General features: G+C 42.0%; 1 protein-coding gene across 8 annotated transcripts in view; it reads right to left on the reverse strand.

Annotated features, from left to right (window-relative positions):
• g2e3 (G2/M-phase specific E3 ubiquitin protein ligase) overlaps nt 1-21,790 on the reverse strand; it is a 289,629-nt gene that overhangs the window by 133,132 nt on the left and 134,707 nt on the right. For all 8 annotated transcript variants that reach the window (XM_080202897.1, XM_080202898.1, XM_080202896.1 and 5 more), the window contains 3 exons: nt 19,178-19,343; nt 2,588-2,694; nt 1,894-2,010 (listed from right to left, as the gene is read on the reverse strand). In XM_080202897.1, coding sequence (XP_080059023.1) covers nt 1,894-2,010; nt 2,588-2,694; nt 19,178-19,343 — 390 coding nt within the window. The remainder of the gene's footprint in view (nt 1-1,893; nt 2,011-2,587; nt 2,695-19,177; nt 19,344-21,790) is intronic.

The raw sequence follows: 21,790 nt of genomic DNA on the forward strand, positions 1-21,790 counted from the left end.
CACAGATGCAGCAGAAGCCTATCTGCACATAACACAGCAGGACCAGAAGAATCTATTTGGCTTTGGGACTTTGCATTCGCTAAACAAATAAAAATAAAAGTCTTTGGATGATGTTGTGCATTTGCAAACAACATGAGAGAAATAAAAAGGGGAGTGAATACATTCAATAATCTTTTGCTTTTTAAACAATATGGAAAATTTTATAAAACTCAAAGGTTTCAACCTTGAATCCTTTAAGCATTTTGATTAGCTTTTGTAGCGCAATTCAAATGCAAACAAAGCTAAATAAAAAAGCACTAAATTGATTACATCAAGTACATCATCATCTTTCAATAGAAATTGATAATTGGTTAAATCTGTCAATCATTAAGCGTGGGCTCCTAGCCTTCAACACCTGGGTGGGTTTTGAATCATCACGCACAAGTAAAATAGCTTTGTCTTCAGCAATCAGAATATTTTTTCTGTTGCAATGGTAACCTTGCATGATTTAATGTTTTATAAGTCAGAGGTAGCAGGTTAATCAGTATGAATCTCTTACAGACGTGAGCAAAGAACAGGAGATTTCATCAGAACATATAATCTGCTACCCAATTTTGGAAATTCCAATGCCTTGAATGCTACCATTAAATGAAAAAACATTATGAAGCATCCTTTCAGTTTGAAACACAACGGAACACAACTTTCTGCCAAAGGTATAGAAACAAGAAAAACTATTGCACAGGCCATTAGACCATAAGACACAGGAGCAGAATTAGGCCACTCGGCCCATCGAGTCTGCTGTGCCATTCAATCATGGCTGATATTTTTCTCAGTCCCATTCTCCTGTGTTTTCCCCATAATCCCTGATCCCCTTATTAATCAAGAACCAATCTAACTCTGTCTTAAAGACACTCAATGATCTGCCTCCACAGCCTTCTGTGGCAAACAGTTCCACAGATTCACCACTCTCTGGCTGAAGAAAGTCCTCCTCATCTCTGTTTTAAAGGATCTTCCCTTTATTCTGAGGTTGTGCCCTCTGGTTCTAGTTTTCCTGCTAGTAGAAACATCCTTTTCATGTCCACTCTATCCAGGCCTTGCAATATTTTCTAAGTTTCAATTAGACCCCCCCTCATCCTTCTAAACTCCATCAAGTACAGACCTAGAGTCCTCAACCATTCCTCATACAACAAGCTTTTCATTCCAAGGATCATTCTTGTGAATCTCCTTTGGACCTTTTCCAAGGCCAGCACATCCTTCCTTAGAAAAGGGGCCCAAAACAGCTCAAAATACTCCAAATGCACAGAAAGTAGTTTCTGCCTCTACCATCCTTTTGGACACTACATCTCGGACATCACCCCATCATTTTCTGAGTGAAAATATTTCTTCTCAACTCTCCTCCCCTTCTGATAGTTACTTTCAATTTATGCTTCCCACTTATTACATTGCTAAATAAATTAGCCCCTTCCTTCCTACTGTCTATTTGTACAACTGAATCAAAACTTTGTTGAGTCTCCTCTGTTTCAAAGAAAAAAGACCCAGCCAATCAAATCTTTCCCTACAGCCAAAATTCTCAATTTCAAGAAAAATTCTTATAAATCTCCTCTGGTGCATCTTAATTTTACAAACAGAAAATTACACTGGTTGTTCGCAAAAAATATTTGATTACTGCTACAACAGTGACTGAGATCAGTCAACTACAAGACAGCATCAACAAGAGCTTTCATGCCTACATAAGTTTAATTTTAGTGTATACTTTGAAAGATTTGTCAGTTAAATTCAAAATGTTAACCAAAGATGAAATACTACTTTTTTCCTAAAACCCAGTGGAAGAACCTTGGAAGAATTCATATATAACAGATTAACTTAATTTCACGTTGTTAACACAGCAGTTTTCCTGGGAAAATGAACTGTTACCTGTCAGGTTCAGCATATTCCCTTCCACTTTTACAGAGGCACCTTCTTGCATCACATCGCTGGTAACGGTGTAATAGCTCCTCAAATGCATTCTCTTCAAGTTCCCAGGATGCATCCCTGTTCAAAAAGAGGTGAATGTGATATCAAAAGAATGTCAAGTATTACTGCATGAGTGAGGGGAAGACATCTCCAGTGACTCAACAATGTCTGCAAAATATTATATTTTTTCATTAAATTTTGATCATTTTAAGCTTGTAGCTTTATACATATTCTGGGGTTTTATACAATATATTCAGCAGCATCTATCTTCAAAACCATGGCAGTATTTTCATCAGTGGGTTCTGTGTTTTCATATGATAAAAACAGCAAGCACTAAAGTAAAAGCAGAAAGTTCTGGAAAAATTCAGCAAGTTGGGTAGCACCTGTGATGAGAAAAACAGTTAACATTCCAAGATCAATATAACTTCATAAACACTGGGAAAATGGCTAAGAGGAATTTCTGATGCAGAGCAAGGTTAAAGTTATGGCAACAAATCAGAGTCCCAGGACTATTCAGTGACCATGTTCTTAGTCAGTTCTCCACCAGTAACAGAAAAGCAAAAAAAAGGGGCCACAATTAATATTTTTTGAAGTTTTACCAATGTATTTAATAAACCGAAGTTGGATGAGCTTTCATTGATAAATGCACACATACTTTTCTGGAATATGGATCCCCATTCGTAACATCTCCTTCTGGAATTCATCTTTATTATTGCAGATAGTGCATTTGAAGAAGAACACTCCAGCACTCAGTGCCTGATACTACAAATGGAAGGAAATTAAGAGTTAACAATTATTGAGATGGTGACAAAGCAGAATTTTATTTATTAAGGAAGTTCAATTCCAAGCAAACCCTTGTAAGTAGTTGACAGTTAAATAACAAACTAAGAGAATAACAAGAAAACAACAAAATTAGAGAAGGATAATGATGAGTCAAATATAAGAGCCCTCAACTGGGGAAAGACAAAAATTAAACAAAATAAAAGGAGATTACCTAAATTAACTGGGCAGAAAATCTAGTGCTGAGAAAGACTGAATGAGGGAAAAAAAGGGTAGATACAGGGGTTTCAAACAACTGGAAGCATGCGAAGAAAGTGCAGCAGGGCAGTTAAAAGAGAAATTAGAAGAGTGAAGAGGGGTCATGAAAAACACTGGCAGGCAAAATAAAGGGCAATCCCAACATGTTTTATAAGTATATTAAAGACAAGAGAATAAGCAGGGAAAGAGTTGGACCCATTAGGGACCAAAGTGGGAATCCGTGTGTCAAATCGAAAGACATGAGAGATACTGAATTGAGTATTTTGCATCTGTGTTCCCTATGGAGAAGGATGATGTAGGTATGTAGGTATAGAATGCAGGGAGGGGTATTCTGATATAATTGAACGGATTAACATTGCAAGGGAATTAGCATTAGTGGTTTTAGCGGGCTTAGAAGTGGACAAGTCCTCAGGCCAGGATGAGATGTATTCTAGACTACTGAGTGAGGCAAGGGAGGATATTGTAGGGGCTCCAATGATCATTTTCAAATCCTTTATGACCACAGGTGAATTGTCAAAGGTCAGGAGGATAGCTAATGTGGTACCACTATTCTAGAAGAAAACAGAGAAAAGCAGTTAATTACAGGCTAGTGAGTCTAACATCAGTGGTCAAGAAATTATTGGAAAAAACTCTGAGTGACAGAATTAATCTCCACTTGGAGTGGCAGGGATTAATTAAGGATACTCTGTATGGCTTTGTCAAGAGGAGACCACATTTAACAAATTTGATTGATTTTTTTGAGGTGGTAACTGGGCATGGAAATGTTGTCATGCAGTTGATATAGTCTACGTGTTGGTCTGAACTGTGCTGGGACCAGAGTCCTGGCGAATCATATAAATAGGACTGTGGATAGGGCTTTAAACTAATTGAGGGGGGGGGTGCACGAGGGTAGGTGAAATTACAGGGTCTAAAGTAAAGGAGAGGGTACAGGAACAGGAAGAGGCCAAGGATGTCCCAATAATAAAGGGAGTAGGGGGCATGAGTAAGGTTGGTAGCATTCCTTCTAATACGGTCCAGGTGAAGGATGGGATGAAGACACTTTATCTGAATGCACAAAGCATTCGGAACAAAGTGAATGAGTGGTGGCGCAGATCAGCACAAATGGATATGATCTGGTGGCCATTACAGAGACGTGGTTGCAAGGTGACAGGGACTGGGAGCTGAATGTACAGGGGTATCAAGTGTTTAGGAAGGACAGACGGGAGGAAAAAGTCAGGGGGGGGGGGCGGTAGCTGATTAAGGATAGTATCAGGGTGGTAGTAAGGGAAGATATAGGCACCAAAGAGCAGAACATGGAATCGTTGTGGGTGCAGATTAGGAACAGCAAAAGGAGGAAGACGCTGGTGGGTGTCGTCTACAGGCCCCCAAATAATGACCTGGAGGTGGGGCGGGCTATAAACACGCAAATAAATGTTGCATGCAGGAACGGAACGGCAATAATTATGGGGGATTTCAATCTACATATTGATTGGTCGACCCATGTTGGACGTGGTGGGCTTGAGGAAGAGTTCTTGGAATACTTTCGGGATAGTTTCCTTGAACAGTGTGTGTTGGAGCCGACGAGGGAGTGAGCTATCTTAGATCTGGTGTTATGTAATGAGGCAGGTAGAATTAGGGACCTTGTTGTGAGGGATCCTCTTGGGAAGAGTGATCATTATATGGTGGAGTTTCTGATGCAGATGGAGGAGGAGAGAGTAGGATCCCGGACCTGTGTCCTTTGTTTGAACAGAGGGGAGTACGATAGGATGAGAGAGGAATTGGCAAATGTAGATTGGGGGCGCAGATTGGTCGGTAGGTCTGCTGAGGAACAGTGGAGGATCTTTAAGGAGATCTTTCTTGGTGCTCAGCAGAAATTTATTCCGATGGTAAAGAAGGATCGTAGGAGAAGAGATAATCAGCCGTGGATAACGAAGGAGATAAAGGAGAATGTTAAATTAAAAGCTGATGCGTTTAGAGTGGCCAAAAGTAGTGGGCGAGAAGAGGATTGGGAGAGGTTTAAATATCAACAAAGAATGACGAAGAAGTTGATAAAGAAAGGAAGGGTAGACTATGAATCTAGGCTAGCGCTAAATATGAGGGTAGTAAGAGTTTTTATAAATACATAAAAAGGAGGCTGGCTAGGGTGAATATTGGACCCTTAGTGGATGAGAGGGGGGATTTAGTGGTGGGGGATGAGGAAATGGCTGAGGCCTTGAATAACTTTTTTGCTTCGGTCTTCACGGAGGAGGACGCGAATAGTTTGCCAGGTGTTAACGATGGAAAGATGGTAGGAGTGGAGGGCCTGAATGAGATCATTGTTACTAGAGAGGCAGTGCTCAACAGACTAGAGGGACTGATGGTGGACAAGTCCCCAGGACTGGATGGAATGCATCCAAGGGTTCTGAAGGAAATGGCAGAGGTGATAGTGGATGCCTTGGTGATTATTTTCCAAACCTCACTGGATTCCGGGGAAGTGCCGGAAGATTGGAAAACGGCTAATGTTACGCCACTGTTTAAAAAGGGCAGCAGGCAAAAGGCAGGGAATTATAGGCCGGTTAGTTTAACATCTGTTGTAGGAAAAATGCTTGAATCCGTCATCAAAGAGGAAATAGCGAGGCATCTTGAGAAGAATTGTTTAATAGAGCAGATGCAGCACAGATTCGTTAAGGGGAAGTCGTGTCTGACGAATTTATTGGAATTCTATGAGGATGTGTCTAGTGCGGTGGATAGAGGGGAACCGGTGGATGTGGTGTTTCTCGATTTTCAGATGGCGTTTGATAAGGTGCCGCACAAAAGGTTGTTACAGAAGGTTAGGGGGCATGGAGTTGGGGGTAAGGTGTTAGCATGGATAGAGGATTGGCTGTCAAATAGGAGGCAGAGAGTGGGGGTCAATGGGTGCTATTTGGATTGGCGGTTGGTGACTAGTGGAGTGCCCCAGGGGTCGGTGCTGGGGCCTCAGCTACTTACCATTTATATAGATGATCTGGAGGAGGGAGCCGAGTGTAAGGTGTCAAAATTTGCTGATGACACAAAGATAAGTGGAACAGCAAATTGTGCAGAGGGTGTAGAAAGTCTGCAGAGGGATCTAGATACGGTGAGCGAATGGGCGAGGACCTGGCAGATGGAATACAATGTTGGCAAGTGTGAGGTTATCCACTTTGGTAGGAATAATAGTAGGAAGGACTACTACTTACAGGGCGAAAAGCTGCAGCATGCTACGGTGCAGAGGGACCTGGGGGTCCTTGTGCATGAGTCAAAAAAACCCAGCCTAGAGGTGCAGCAGGTGGTCAGGAAGTCAAATGGGATGCTGGCCTTCATAGCAAGGGGGATTGAATATAAAAGTAGGGAGGTCTTGCTGCAACTGTACAGGGCACTGGTGAGGCCGCAGCTGGAGTACTGTGTGCAGTTTTGGTCACCGCACTTGCGCAAGGATATTTTGGCCTTGGAGGGAGTACAGAGGAGGTTCACTAGGCTGACACCAGAGTTGAGGGGGTTGAGCTATGAGGAGAGGCTGAATAGACTGGGCTTGTACTCGTTAGAGTTTAGAAGGATGAGGGGGAGATCTTATTGAGACGTATAAGATGATGAAAGGGATGGATAGGTGGAGGTGGAGAGAGTCTTCCCGCTCAGAAAGGACAACAGGACTAGAGGGCACAGCCTCAAGATAAGGGGGGGAGCAGTTTAGAACAGAGTTGAGGAGGAACTTCTTCACTCAAAGGATGGTGAATCTCTGGAATTCTCTACCCGTTGAAGTGGTGGAGGCTACCTCGCTAAATATATTTAAGACGCGGGTAGATAGGGTTTTGGTAGGCAAGGGGATTAAGGGTTATGGGGAGAAAGCGGGAAAGTGGAACTGAGCCACTTCAGATCAGCCATGATCTTATTGAAAGGCAGGGCAGGCTCAAAGAGCTAGATGGCCTACTCCTGCTCCTATTTCTTATGTTCTTGTGTTCTTATGTTACATGGACTTCAGTAAGGCTTTTGACAAGATCCTACATGGGAGACTGAGCAAGAATTCAGAAGCCCAGGGAACCAGGACAATTTAACCAATTGGATCCAAAATTAGTTTAGTGACAGAAGGTGATGGTCGAAAGTTGTTTTTGTGACTAGAAACCTGTGACCAGTGGTATCAATGCTGTTTGTAGTGTACATGATCAAGATCTGAATGTGGGGTGGGCAGGGGATATGATCAGTATATTCGCAGATCACACAAATATTGATGTGGTGAACAACCTTAGAAAGCCCTAGATTACAGGATGCTGATCAGATCAGAACAGAGACAAATGGAATTTAATGCTCAGAAGTGTGAGATGATGGGGGCAGCACAGTGGTTAGCACTACTGTCACACAGCACCAAGGACCCCAGGTTCAATTCAGGCCTTGAATAACAGTTTGGTGTTTGCACATTCTCCCCAAGTCTGCATGGATTTCCTCCACATGCTCCGGTTTCTTCCCATAGTCCAAAGATGTGTAGTTGGCTGTATTAGCTATGATGGACGGGGTAAGATACTTGGAGAGTTGGTGCAGACTCAATGGGTTTAATGACTTCCTTCTGCACTGATGGTTCTATTTTGGGAGGGCTAAAAAGGCAAGGAATTAGATAATGAATAGTAGGATGCTGGGTAGTGTGGAGGACTGGAAGAACCTTGGGGTTGTCGATAGTTTCAAAATTAATTGTTTTAGTGAGATTATCGTTTTGTAGTTTAAATTATAACGTTCTTAAGCATGTTTTGCTGACATTGATAGAAGCCATTTTAATAAAAACTAAATCAGCATTATTGGTTTGATGGAGGCAAGGGAAGAAATAGCTGGGGCCTTAAAAATATCTTCAATTCCTTTTTGACCACAGGTGAGATTGCAAAAGACTGAAGAATCACCAATGTTGTGACATAAGAACATAAGAAATAGGAGCAGGAGTAGGCCATCTAGCCCTTTGAGTCTGCCCCGCCATTCAATAAGATCATGGCTGATCTGAAGTGGATCAGTTTCACTTTCCCGCTTTCTCCCCATAACCCTTAATTCCCTTGTCTATCAGAAATCTATTTACCCGTGACTTAAATATATTCAACGAGGTAGCCTCCACCACTTCAACGGGTAGAGAATTCCAGAGATTCACCACCCTTTGAGTGAAGAAGTTTGTCCTCAACTCCGTTCTAAACTGCACCTGCACCCCCCCCCCACCTTATTTTGAGACTGCCCTCGAGTTCTGTTTTCTTTTCTAAGCGGGAAGAATAGAACATAGAACATAGAACATTACAGCGCAGAACAGGCCCTTCGGCCCACGATGTTGCGCCGACCAGTTACAAAAACAATGACCCACTAGCCTATACCAATCCCTTTTCGTCCATAAACCTATCCAGAGATCTCTTAAACGCCCCCAAACTAGACGCATTTACAACTGCAGCAGGCAGGGCATTCCAATCCCTCACCACCCGCTGGGTAAAGAACCTACCCCTGACATCCGTCCTGTAGCTACCCCCCCTTAATTTAAAGCCATGCCCCCTCGTGCTAGCTTTCTCCATCCGAGGAAAAAGGCTATCACTATCCACCCTATCTAAACCTCTAATCATCTTATATGTTTCAATAAGATCCCCTCTTAGCCGCCTTCTTTCCAACGAAAACAACCCTAAATCCCTCAGTCTCTCCTCATAGGACCTCCCCACCATACCAGGCAACATCCTAGTAAACCTCCTCTGCACCCTCTCCAACGCCTCCACATCCTTCTTGTAATGCGGGGACCAGAACTGCACACAGTACTCCAAGTGCGGCCGCACTAGAGTAGTGTACAGTTGCAACATTACACTGCGACTCCTAAATTCAATCCCCCTACCAATAAACGCCAAGACACCGTACGCCTTCTTGACAACCTTATCTACTTGATTCCCAACTTTCAGGGATCTATGTACACACACACCTAGATCCCTCTGTTCATCCACACTATTCAAAGTCCTCCCGTTAGCCCTATACTCGACACATCTGTTGCTCCTACCAAAGTGAATTACCTCACACTTCTCCGCATTAAATTCCATCCGCCACCTCTCGGCCCAGCTCTGCAACCTATCTAAGTCTCCCTGCAGACTATGACACCCTTCCTCACAATCTACCACACCTCCAACTTTGGTGTCATCAGCAAATTTACTAATCCACCCAACTATACCCTCATCCAGATCATTAATAAAAATTACAAACAACAGTGGCCCCAAAACAGATCCCTGAGGCACACCACTCGTAACTGCACTCCATGATGAATATTTACCATCCACCACCACCCTCTGTCTCCTATCTGATAGCCAATTCCTGATCCAACTTCCTAGATTACCCACAATCCCATACATCTGCATTTTCTGCAGAAGCCTACCATGGTGAACCTTATCGAACGCCTTACTAAAATCCATGTATACCACGTCAACTGCCTTACCCCCATCCACCTCTTTGGTCACCTTCTCAAAAAACTCAATAAGGTTAGTAAGGCACGACCTACCTGCTACAAAACCATGCTGACTATTTCTAATCAATTCATTACACTCCAAATAACTATAAATCCTATCCCTAATAATCCCTAATAATCCCTAATAATCTCTCTACCTCTACCCTTTCTAGCCCCTTTGTTATCTTACATGTCTCTATAAGATCCCCCCGTCAGCCTTCTAAACTCTAACAAGTACAGGCCCAGTCTAGTCAATCTCTCTTCATAAGCTAACCCCCTCATCTCCAGTATCAGCCTGGTGAACCTTCTCTGTACTCCCTCCAAGGCCAAAATATCCTTGGCCAATATATTGTTCCCTTGCTTAAGAAAGGAAGCAGGGATAATCCAAGAAATTATAAGCCAGTAAGTCTGAGGTCAACAAATCATAGAACCTACAGCATGGAGACAGGCCCTTCAGCCCAAATTGGCTTTGTCAAGAGGAGACCACATTCAACAAATTTGATTGATTTTTTTGAGGTAGTAACTGGGCATGGAAATGTTGTCATGCGGTTGATATAGTCTACAGTTGCCAACCAAAATGCCCATCTAAGCTAACCTCATTTGCCTGCATTTGGCTTATATCCCTCTAAACCTTTCCTATCCATGTATCTGTCCAAATGCCTTTTAAATGTTGTCAATGTCCCTGCCTGAACCACTCATTTCACATTCATACCACCCTCTGAGTAAAAAATTTGCTCCTCAGATTTCCATTAATTCTTTCCCCTCTGAACATAAACCTATGCCCTCAATTTCTCAATTCCCCAGCCCTGGGAAAAAGACTAGTGCATTCACTGTATCCATGCCTCTCATGACCTTACACACCCAGTCTTCCGTACTCCAAAAGAAAAAAAAGAGTCCTAGCCTGTCCAATGTCTCCCTTTTACTCAATCTCTTGAATCCTGGCGACATCCTTGTAAATCTCTTCTGCACGCTCTCCAGTTTAATAACATCTTTCCTACAGCAAGGCAACCAAAACTGAACATCTAGGTGCGGGCTCGCCAATGTCCTATACAACTGCAACATAATTTCCCAACTTCTATTCTCAATGCCCTGACTGAAGGCCAGCATGTCAAAAGCCTTCTTCATTGCTCTATATATCGGTGACTCCAGCTTTAAAGAACCGTGCACATGAACTCCCAGGTCCCTCTGTTCCATGATACTCCCTACAGTCTTACCATTCATCATGAAAGTCCTACCTTGATGTGACTTTCAAAAATGCAACACCTCACATTTATCTGTACTGAACTCCATTTGCCATTTCTCAGCCCACTTCCCAGTTGATAAAGATACTGCTGCAATTTTTGATAACCTTCCTCACTGTCCACAATACCACCTATTTTAGAGATATCTGCAAACTTACTGATCATGCCTTGTACATTCTCATCCAAATAATTGATATAGATAACAAACAACAATGTTCCTGGGACTGACCCCTGAGGCACACTACTAGTCATGACGTGGAGATGCCGGCGTTGGACTGGGGTAAACACTGTAAGAAGTCTTACAACATCAGTTTAAAGTCCAACAGGTTTATTTGGTAGCAAAAGCCACTAGCTTTCAGAGTGCTGCTCCTTCGTCAGGTAAGACTCATCTGACGAAGGAGCAGTGCTCCGAATGCTAGTGGCTTGTGCTACCAAATAAACCTGTTGGACTTTAACCTGCTGTTGTGAGACTGCTTACTGTGCAAACTACTAGTCACAGGCCTCCAGTCCAACAAGCATCCTTCCACAATAACCCTCTGTTTCCTACCATCAAGCTGATAGTATATCCAATTTGCCAGCTCTCCCTGAATTTCAGGTGACCTAACCTTCCAGAGCAGCCTACCATGTGGAACTTTATCAAAGGCCTTACTGAAATCTACATAGACTATGTCCACCACCCTGCCCTCACCAATGTCACTTCATCAAAGAACTGTAGCTGAATGGTCTGCACAGATTTAATTTTAAACTTGCTGAAAGATCTTCAATCAAGCAAACCTGATTTTTGGTTAAAGTTGTTTTTTGACTATGCTGGGGTTTCTTGTGGCCAGTGGCCTGGAATTTGTCAAAGGACACAACATGTCAGATTTAACATCTTATCCTTGGCAGGGAGGAGTTCTTAACAGACTTTTGGAGCCAGTGACCTTTATCTGGGCATTAGAATGTAAACGATATGCTTTTCAGGGGCCTTAGTATGATGGGACCTGGAGTGACAAACGCCACTACTCTGGCTGTATTTGATTGGCCTAATCAATGCAACTGGGGTTTCTAATCAATTCATCAGTTGGATGACAGCGGATCTTTCAGAAACGAGTGGAGGACTGGATAAAAAGACATGTGCAGCCTTTGTTTGCCAGTGATAACTCCAAGACCAACCATCGTTAGAAGACCTGTACACTTAAGGATGGTTCTGAAAACAAGATAGAGTCTACATCCTCGATATCGAGGATATCTTTGGTCAATGCTTTTCCTAAACTCAGTCGTATCTATTTTCAGTTAAATAGTTAAAGTTGCTTGTTCAATTAAAGTTAATGGTCAGTTAAGGTGAATATGCAGTTTAAAAGTTAAAATTCAGTTTGAATTAAAGTCAGTAAAGAGTTAACAAGTTACAACTGTTTGCCTGGAAGGTGTTTAAATTAAAGCTGTGTAACAGAACTCTTAGGCATGATCTCCCATGCACAAAGCCATGCTGACTATTCCTAATCAAACCCTGCTTTTCCAAATGCCTGTATATCTTATCCCTCAGAATCCTGTCCAGTAACTTACCCACCATAGATGTTAGGCTTACTGGTCTATAATTCCCAAGTTTTTCTTTGCAGACCTTCTTAAATAAGGGCACAACATTTGCTACCCGCCAGTCTTCTGGTATCTCACACATGGCTAATGATGATGCAAATATCTCAGCCAGGGCTCCTGTAATTTCATTTGTAGCCTCACGCAGTGTTCTTGGACATACCTGGTCAGGGCCAGGAGATTTATCCACCTTCATACATTTTAATATATCCATTACCCTGTGAGAAACACAGCTCACAGTCAAACAATTTAGTCAAGTCAAGTTCTGAAGGAGCAAGATTTTTATTTAACGTTCTTGCAAGACCGGGTGTCCAACAAAATTGGCACACCTTACATAGATTTGCAGCACATTTTTATACTTTTTTTTACAAGCATTGTAATGGCTTTGCAATGTGTTGTTCTCCCCTAATTGGTGGTCCCTGTCCCATCTATGTGTTGTCATTCCCCTATTGGCTCGAGGTGCCCCAAGTTTCCATCCCCTCTACTCCCCATCTAACAATGTCTTCTGTTATCACAAGAGTGCATTAGTAGACTCATCCATCTTATCCAACACTGTTACATGTCCAGCTCAGATTGGCGGTAATCAATCCTTTGCCAACTTAATCACTGCTGTCCCGACTATCTCAGTGACCTTTTTCCCCCTTTTATGCTTAGTTGTAGAAACAACACATCTTGTATACCATTTGCTTTTTATAACTTGGACCCACACATCTGGTGTTATTCCTACACCACAGGCAGTCTTTTTATTGTCCCTGACTATTGCTCTGTTAGCAGCAGCGAATTTTATGCCCTATGTTTGTGACTAAAATCACAGTTGTTTCCATAATGTGGGTTATCAATGTACCTGACTATATCCAGTCTACCTAACTTTATGCTACTTTTCTATGGTGTACAGATATATGTGTTAACAGCATCTTTACCTGTTGCTCACAACCCCCTCTACTATAATTTGAGCTTTCCCAGGTTCTCAAGCTTCATGTCTTTCTCCACGATAAACACAGATGAGAAATATTCATTGAGAACCTTGACCATCTCCTGCAATTCCACATGTGTGTTCACTTTGGTCCTTGAGGGTTCCTATTCTATTGAGTTATTCTTTTTCTTTTAATATACTTAAAGAATCCTTATGAATTCACCTCAATCCTCTCAGCCGAAGCTACCTCATGCCCCCTTTTTGCCCTCCTTATTTCCTTCTGAGTATACTCTTGTATCCCTGGCACACCACCCTTGATTCCAGCTGCTTGTACCTGAGCCATGCCACCTTCCTTTTCTTGGTCAAAACCTCAATATGTTTTGTCATCCAGTGTTCCCTACTCCTGTCAGTCTTGTCCTTCACCCTAACAGGAAGTATAGACCCTGAACATTAGCTATTTCACTTTTAAAGGCCTCCCACTTGCTGGAGGTTCCTTTGTCCCCAAACAAGCTATTCCAATCAACCTTGTCTAATTCCATCAAAATTTGCCTTGCACAGATTTAAAAATTGCACCTTTGGTCAAGTTTCGCCCCTTTCCATAACTATTTTAAAATTACTAGAACTATGGTCACTGGTCCCAAAGTGGTCCCCCACCATTACCTCAATCACTTGCCCTGCCCTATTTCCCAAGAGTAGGTCAAGTTTTGCCCTTTCCTGAGTGGGACCTTCTAATACTCCGAGGAAATTTTCCTGAACACACTTAACAAATTCCATCCCTTCCAAGCACATAACACAACGGCAATCCCAATGTATGTTTGGAAAATTAAAATGCCCTACCATGACAATGTGTAAAAGTCTCCCCAATCTCCAAGCACATTTGTTCTTCTAATTCCCATTGACCATTTGGGCACCTATAGTACAACCCCAATAAGATCACCATCCTCTTCTTATTTCTTAATTCCACCCACAAAGCCTTGCTGGATGATCCCTCTGACTTGTTTCATCTCTGACTACTGCTGTGATGCACCCCTTAATCAAAAATGCAACTTCCCCTCCTCTCTTTCCTTCACCTCTGCCCTGGATAAAACACCTGCACTTTGGAACATTAAGCTGCCAGTCCTGGCCCCCGCTTAGTCATGTTTCAGTTATGGCTATAACATCCGAGTCCCAAGTACCTATCCATGTCCTGAGTTCATCAGCCTTACCTGTCAGCCCTTTTGCATTGAAATGGATGCAATTTAATCCAATAGGTTTTCCCTGCTCCCTGCCATGATCCAGACTACAGTAAGGAGTCTCACAACACCAGGTTAAAGTCCAAACAGTTTATTTGATAGTAAATCCACAAGCTCTCAGAAATGCTGATCCTTCATCAGGCGTGTGGAAATTTGTGTATTCAGCTTGCTGTTGCTGAATAGTTCACCTTCTTTCAGCCCCTCATTTGCTTCCCTGCTGCTGAGGATCGCATCCCCATACCAACCCAGTTTAAACTCTCCCTTGTAGCACTAGCACAGGATATTGGTCAGATGCAACCGTCCCCAAACAGGTCACCTCTGTCCCAGAAACGATCCCAATGATCTAAGAATCTGAATTCCTATTCCCTGCACCAATTCTTTGACCATGCATTCATCTGCCATATTCTCCTGTTCTTACCCTCACTACTGCAAGTAATCCAAAGATCACTACTCTACTTCTCAACCTTTTTCCTAGTTCTCTATAATCATGCCTCAGGACCTCATCCCCATTTGATTTACATCATTTGTGCCAACGTGCTCACCCTCCCCATTGACAATGTTCTGCAGCCACTGTCGATATTCTTGACCCTGACACCGGAGGCAACAAACCATCTTGGACTCCTGTTTGCAGCCACAGGATCTCCTGTTTGTTCCTCTAACTATCAAGTTTCCTATCACAACAATCATGTTTACCATTATTCTTTCCTGTTGTACCCCAGGGCCAATCGTAGTGCCAGAGACCTGGCTACTGGTGCTTTCACCTAAAAGGTCATCCCCCGCAACATCCAAAATGATACAACTGTTTATGAGGGGAATAGCCACAGAGAATTTCTGCGCTCTCTGCCTGCTCCCTTTGCCATTCCTGGTGGTCACCCAGCTACTCTCTGCCTCCACCTTAGATGTGACATCCTCACTAAAACTCTTATCCACAACGTGCTCACTGCAGCACAGTGGCACAGTTGTTAGTACTGCTGCCTCAAGCGCCAGAGTTCAATTCCAGCCAAGGGTCATTGTCAATGTGGAGTTTGCACATTCCCCCCCCGCCGACTGCCTGGGTTTGCCCCAGGTGCTCCAGTTTCCTCCCATAGTCCATGTGTGGGGTTAGGTTGATTGGCCATGCTAAATTGACCTTAGTTTCAGGGGGATTAGCAGCTCCTCCACAAACCATTTTCTGGAAGCACTGACCACCTGATGCAAATCTTTCCCACAACAGCCAGTCAGCATCATCACTCTGTTGCCCCCCCACTGCACACTTGCCTTCACTTGAACACACAATGGTAGGGAAGCTTTTGGAGAAGATACTGAGTGACAGGATATATGCATATTTTGAATACGGACCAGTTGGTGACAGGCAGCAATATTTGTACGGAGAAGGGGCAGCACGGTAGCACAGTGGTTAGCACTGTTGCTTCACAGCTCCAGGGTCCTGGGTTCGATTCTCGGCTCGGGTCACTGTCTGTGTGGAGTTTGCATATTCTCCTCATGTCTGCGTGGGTTTCCTCCGGGTACTCCGGTTTCCTCCCACAGCCCAAAGTTGTGCGGGGTAGGTTGATTGGCCATGCTAAGAAATTGCCCCTTAGTGTCCAGGGTAGCAGAGGTTAGAGGGATTAGTGGGTACGATATATAAAAAAGATATGGGGATAGGGCCTGGGTGGGATTGTGTACGGTGCAGACTCGATGGGCCGAAGGGCCTCTTTCTGCACTGTGGGGTTCTATGATCTATCTCAACAAGTTGAGCTTTTTGAAGTGGTGACAAAGATGATTGATGAGGAAAGTGCTGTGGATGTAGATTGTATGGCATTTGACAAGGTCCCACCTTGTAGACTGCTACAAAAACTAAAGTCACATGGGATTTGGACTGGGCTGGCTAGATGGCTTAGTCATAGAAGGCAGCATGTAGCAGTGGAAGGGTATTTTTCAGAATGGAGCTCTATAGTTTGTAATGATCTGCAGGGATCAGTGCTGGGGCCTCTGTTGTTTGTAGTATATATAAATGGTCTGGAGGAAGATGTGGGTGATCTGATTAATAAGTTTGTGGATGACAAAGATTGGCGGAGTTGCTGATAGTGCCCGGGATTATCAGAGGGTACAGACTGGAGACTCGGGCACAGAAATGACAGATAGAGTTTATTCCAGATAAATGCAAGGTGTGAATTATACTGTAAATGATAGAATCCTTAGAAACATTAACATGGAGGGATCTGGGCATGCAGGTTCACAGTTCCCTAAATGTAGCAACACACGTAGCCAAGGTGATTAAGAAGACATTTGGCATGCTTGCCTTCATTGGCCAGGGCACAGAGTACAGGGTTTTATATAGCTGCAAATGGTGTTGCAGCTATATAAAACCTTGGTTAGGCCACATTTGGAGTATTACATGTAGTTCTTGTCGCCGCACTACCAGAAGGACATGGAAGCTTTGGAGACAGTGCAAAGAAGGTTCACCAGGATGTTGCCTGGTCTTAAGGGTATTGACTATAGGGAGAGGTGGAATAAATTAAGATTGTTTTTACTGGAAAGAAGGTGGCTGAGGTGAGACCCGAAGGCTACAAAATTATGAGGGGTATAGACAGGGAAGTCAGAGGCTTTTTCCCAGGGTGCAAGTGTCAATTACAAGGGGGCACAGGCTCAACGTGAGAAGGGGAAAGTTTAAGGGAGATGTGCGGGGGAAGTTTTCACGCAAAGAGCGGTGAGTGCATGGAAAATGCTACCAAAGGAATGGTGGAAGCAGGCACATAAGCAACATTTAAGAGACATCTGGATGGGTACATGAATAGGGAGGGAATAGAAGGAGATGATCAAGAAAGGGCAGTTTTTTTTAGTTCAGTGAGGGCATCACGATCGGCTCAGGCTTGGCAGGCTGAAGGGTCTGTTCCTGTGTTGTAGTTTGCTCTTTGTATCAGAAATCAACCAGGTTAGTTAAGTGGACTGTCTTAATTGTGAGACAATTAAAAAAAATAAACAATTCATTAACAGATATGTTAGAAAAGCTGGAAATGTAATTTGGAACAGAAATGTTTATAACTCCCATAATTATAAAATATATTGACACTTGATTATTAATACAGAATAAAGAGATAACATGTTAACCTTGATGGAGGAGGACTGAAGAGGCCCTTGTCTAAGGGATCTCAACTCCAAATGACAGACAGCGACTTTGAATAATTATTGGTGAACACTCGAGCTTTTCTCAAGGTAAGAGATATAGCTTGAGAAGAAGCATTACCTTAGAGCTGAGATGACATTCATAATTAGCTAAAAAAACCAATGAATTCTTATTTCATATTGACAAATTATAAACAAATTAGTTATTTTTCAACAATTGGCTACAGTGGACTTTCAATTTGTAAGGTATAAGTAGGGTTTCAAGAAGCCATTTTGGCCAAGAACAAAAGTTGCAGAAAGATAAAGGGAGCTGTGAAGAGAACGATGTTTACAGGAGACATAGGCAGAAGAGAGGTGAGAAGAGAGTGATATATTGAAAGCTGTTTTTGAGAGACATTTCACGGCCTGAGAAGACCAAGACCTGATTTGTTCAACTATTAAAGTGTCAAGTTAAGCTTTCTCCTCTTACTATTAATTGCTGTTAATTGATACTTTGCTTTTTATCTATCTGACTTGTTATCTTTTTAATGATTAAACAACTTTTGGAATGAATCATTTAAAATGTTTTTCATTGCCATATGATTAAGTCTCTGGAACCTTATATGATTTATGATGGGGGAATGGGGATAATTATTGCAAACAAATGAACCTTTTAGTTCACAAAAGAACTTATAGGGTGCATGTCTAAAGATCTCTGAAGGCAGTAGGACTGGTAGATAAGGTGGTTAAGAAGGCATATGGGATACTTGTCTTTATTGCCTGAGGCATAGAATGCAAGAGTGGGGAGATTACAATGGAACTATACAAGATACTTGTTGAGCCTCAGTTATTGTGTGCTGTTCTGGTTGCCACACTATAGGAAGGATTTGATTGTACCTGAGAGGGTGCAGAGGAAATTTACTTGGATATCATCTGGGCTGAAGTGCCTTAACTATGAAGAGAGTTTGGTTAGGCTGAGGTTGTTTTCCTTAGAGCAGAGAAGGTTGAGAGGAGGATCTGATTGAGATGTACAAAATTGTGAGGGACGTAGATAGGGTAGGTAGCAAGAAACTTCTATCTTTAGTAAAGGGTCAATAACCAGGAGGCATAGATTTAAGGGATGGGACAAACATTTAGCAGGGATTTGAGGAAAAATGTTTTCACCCAGAGGGTGGTGGATGTCAGGAACACCTGAAATGGTGATAGAGGCAGGAACCCTCAGAATATTTAAGCAACATTTAGACGAGCACTTGAGATGCCAGACACAGAAGGCTACTGACCAAATGCTGGAAAATGGGATTAGCTTGATGGCTAGCACAGACAGGATAGATTGAAAGGCTTCTTGTAGTGCTATAAAATTCTGACTGAAAAAAAATATGAAACAGGTCACCAGACATTTAAGAATATTTGTAAGAACATGAAAGAGAAAAGAATAGAGAGGGGGAAAGGAGAGAGTTTAAATGAAGAGGATGAAAAATATATCAAATAAATATTTCACACTGGTTTAAAAACCAGTGCGATGGAAGCAAGAACATAAGTGCACTAGAAAAAAAATGGAACTTAAAGCCAAAATAATTCCAAAGAAATTTTGTAGAATGCAAGTAAATAGGTACCAAAAGCGCAATCATTTTACACTGAAGACCACCTATCAACAATAATTCCATCAAATCTAAGGTGTGTTGAAACTTTATTGAAGCAGTAATCAAATACTAAACCACCTCCCAAAAATTATATATAATTTATATGTTTACTGTACACTCACCTGCACACACTGTCTGTGAAACCATGTATTTTTACAGCAAGGGCTCTTCAAAATATCATATGATGGAATTGGGTCAATGGATTCTAAACAGACAGCACATGTGTAAGAACTACCTGACCGTGCAGATGGTGCTTTCTGAACAGGTCTGTGCTCCCAACAGTAAGATCTGGAAGGTTAAAGGATAGGAACATCATTAAGATAACATGACATTTACAAGGGATTCAGCAATTTCCTATAACTTAACAGAGAATGTACAGGATCTCAAGTTATTATGGATATAAGGAAAGTTATTAAAAAGTTTATTTATTAATCACAAGTAGGTTTACATTAACACTGGAATGAAGTTACTGTGAAAATCCCTGAGTCACCACACGCCGGCGCCCGTTCGAGTACACTGAGGGAGAATTTAGCGTGGCCAATGCACCTAACCTGCACATTTTTGAAATGTGGAGGAAATTGGAGTACCCAGAGAAAACCCACACGGACATGGGGAAAATGTGCAGGCTCCGCACCAACAGTGACCCAAGCTAGGAATCGAACACAGGTTCCTGACACTGTGAGGCAGCAGCGCCAACCACTGTGACATCATGCCGCTCCAACATACAATTTACAACATACTAGTGTAAAATAATTCTATTATTAAAAATTGAAATGTTAAGAGTGAATCAACATGAAAGCCAGGAGAATCACAGAATACTGTGTATACTCTCGGACTTCACATTAGAAAAGGTCATCAAAACAACAGCGATGAGTGCCAAATGACTGAAATGCTTTCTGGTAAGAGGAAATACAAAGTTTTTTTAAAAAATGGGCCATTTCTGATAAAATAGTAGATTACGGGTGATTTGACAAAGGTATTAAAATGATGTAAAGATAGGATAGAAAATATAAAAGACTTTTACCTATGATGGAGGATGAGGGAAGCTAGAATAAGAGGATGTTAGCAATAGACTTTGGCCAGGATTTTATGGTCCGGCACAGAATGACTTCTGCCACACTTAAATCTCCAGTCAGTTCAACTGGACAGTAATATTCCACCAGACAGGAAGCGTCGTAAAATCCTGATCTATATGTCTGAGGAATAATTACAAGAGAAAGATATTTATTACAGTATCACAGAATTGTTACAGCGCACAAGGCTATTGGCCCATCGTGTTTCTACTGGAGTTCCAAAATGAGCAACTCACTAGTTCCATTCCTCTGCCTTCTCCCCATAACCCTGCACATTCTTTCTCTTGAATGCTTCAGCTGAAGCTACCTCAACCACACTCAGGCAGGGTATTCCAAACCTTAACCACTTTCTGCATAAAAACATTTCCCCTCATATCACTTCTGTTTCTTCTATTAATTACTTTAAATTCATGCCTCTCATTCATTCACAAATGGGAACAATGTAGAAACATAGGAAATAGAAACAGGAGCTGGCCATTCAATCCTTCAAGTCTGCTGATCATAGCTGACTATCCAAAGCAATAGCCTGATCCCATCTCCCTGCCCCTGCCACATCCTTTCAACACCTTTGCCCCCAAAGCTATTTCTAACTCCTCTTGAAAACAATGTTTTGGCCTCAACCGCTTTCTGTGATAGCAAATTCTACAGGCTTGTCACTCCCTGGGTTAAGAAATTTCTCCTGATCTCAAGTTCTAAAGGTTTATTTTGTATCCTTGGACTATGATCCCTCGTTCTGGACACCACCACCATCAGGAAAATCCTTCCTCCAGCTACCATTTTTTCTGCCAACATTTCAAGCCAATCTCACCCAGATCACTCTTACCCCATTGAAACTGGCTGTGTCCTCATTAATTTTTCTCACCTTGGACTGTTCTTTGTCCTTTTCCATAGTCAGCTTAAATTTTATGATACAATAATTACTGTCCTCTAAGTATTCTCCTACTGACACTTGATGGCCCACCTCATTTCCAAGAACTGGATCTAACACAACCTTCCTCATTGAACTAGACACAATTATGAAAGCATACTTTTAATCTCCTTTCGAACTTGTACCAACTTTGGTGGGTTAAGCCTATAAGGATGTTGCTTAATTGGAATAGCATTTCTGACACCTACATCATGCATAATTATTTTAATGCTTCCCAGTTTATTCCCACATATCTCTCCATGTGATTCAGGTCACTTTGATTTTCCTCCAGAAGTTAACTCAACAATTTATTCCAACTTCTGATAACTTCCTCGTTATGCAATTTAATTTGAAGAATGTCAAATTCAGACTCATCTGGATTTGGTTCTTCTGAGTTGTAACCACCAACACACCGTTCTTCTGCTTTCCTTCCCTACCAACATATTGTTTGAGCATATTCTAATGACACACTGAGTTTTTCTTCTATCAGACATACTTATCAAATAATTCACCTCACTCAATTTCCTTTCAATTGTTAAGGCCCACTAAACCTTGCCTTTAAAGGTTCACCTACCACTAAAGTAATACTAAGACTTTATACCCACAAGCAAAAGTATGAATTTTTGATTTCTTATCTGCTTCCTGTTTCATCACATGCTGTGCCACTTTTAAATATTGTCTAGCCAACTCAGTTGCTCCATTCAATCTTTCCCTAAAATTTTACACAGTCCAATAATGTCATCTCAGAATTCTCA

This window comes from Carcharhinus amblyrhynchos, chromosome 14 (assembly GCF_965287045.1).
Source record: "Carcharhinus amblyrhynchos chromosome 14, sCarAmb.v2.hapA, whole genome shotgun sequence".
NCBI classification, from domain to species: domain Eukaryota; kingdom Metazoa; phylum Chordata; class Chondrichthyes; order Carcharhiniformes; family Carcharhinidae; genus Carcharhinus; species Carcharhinus amblyrhynchos.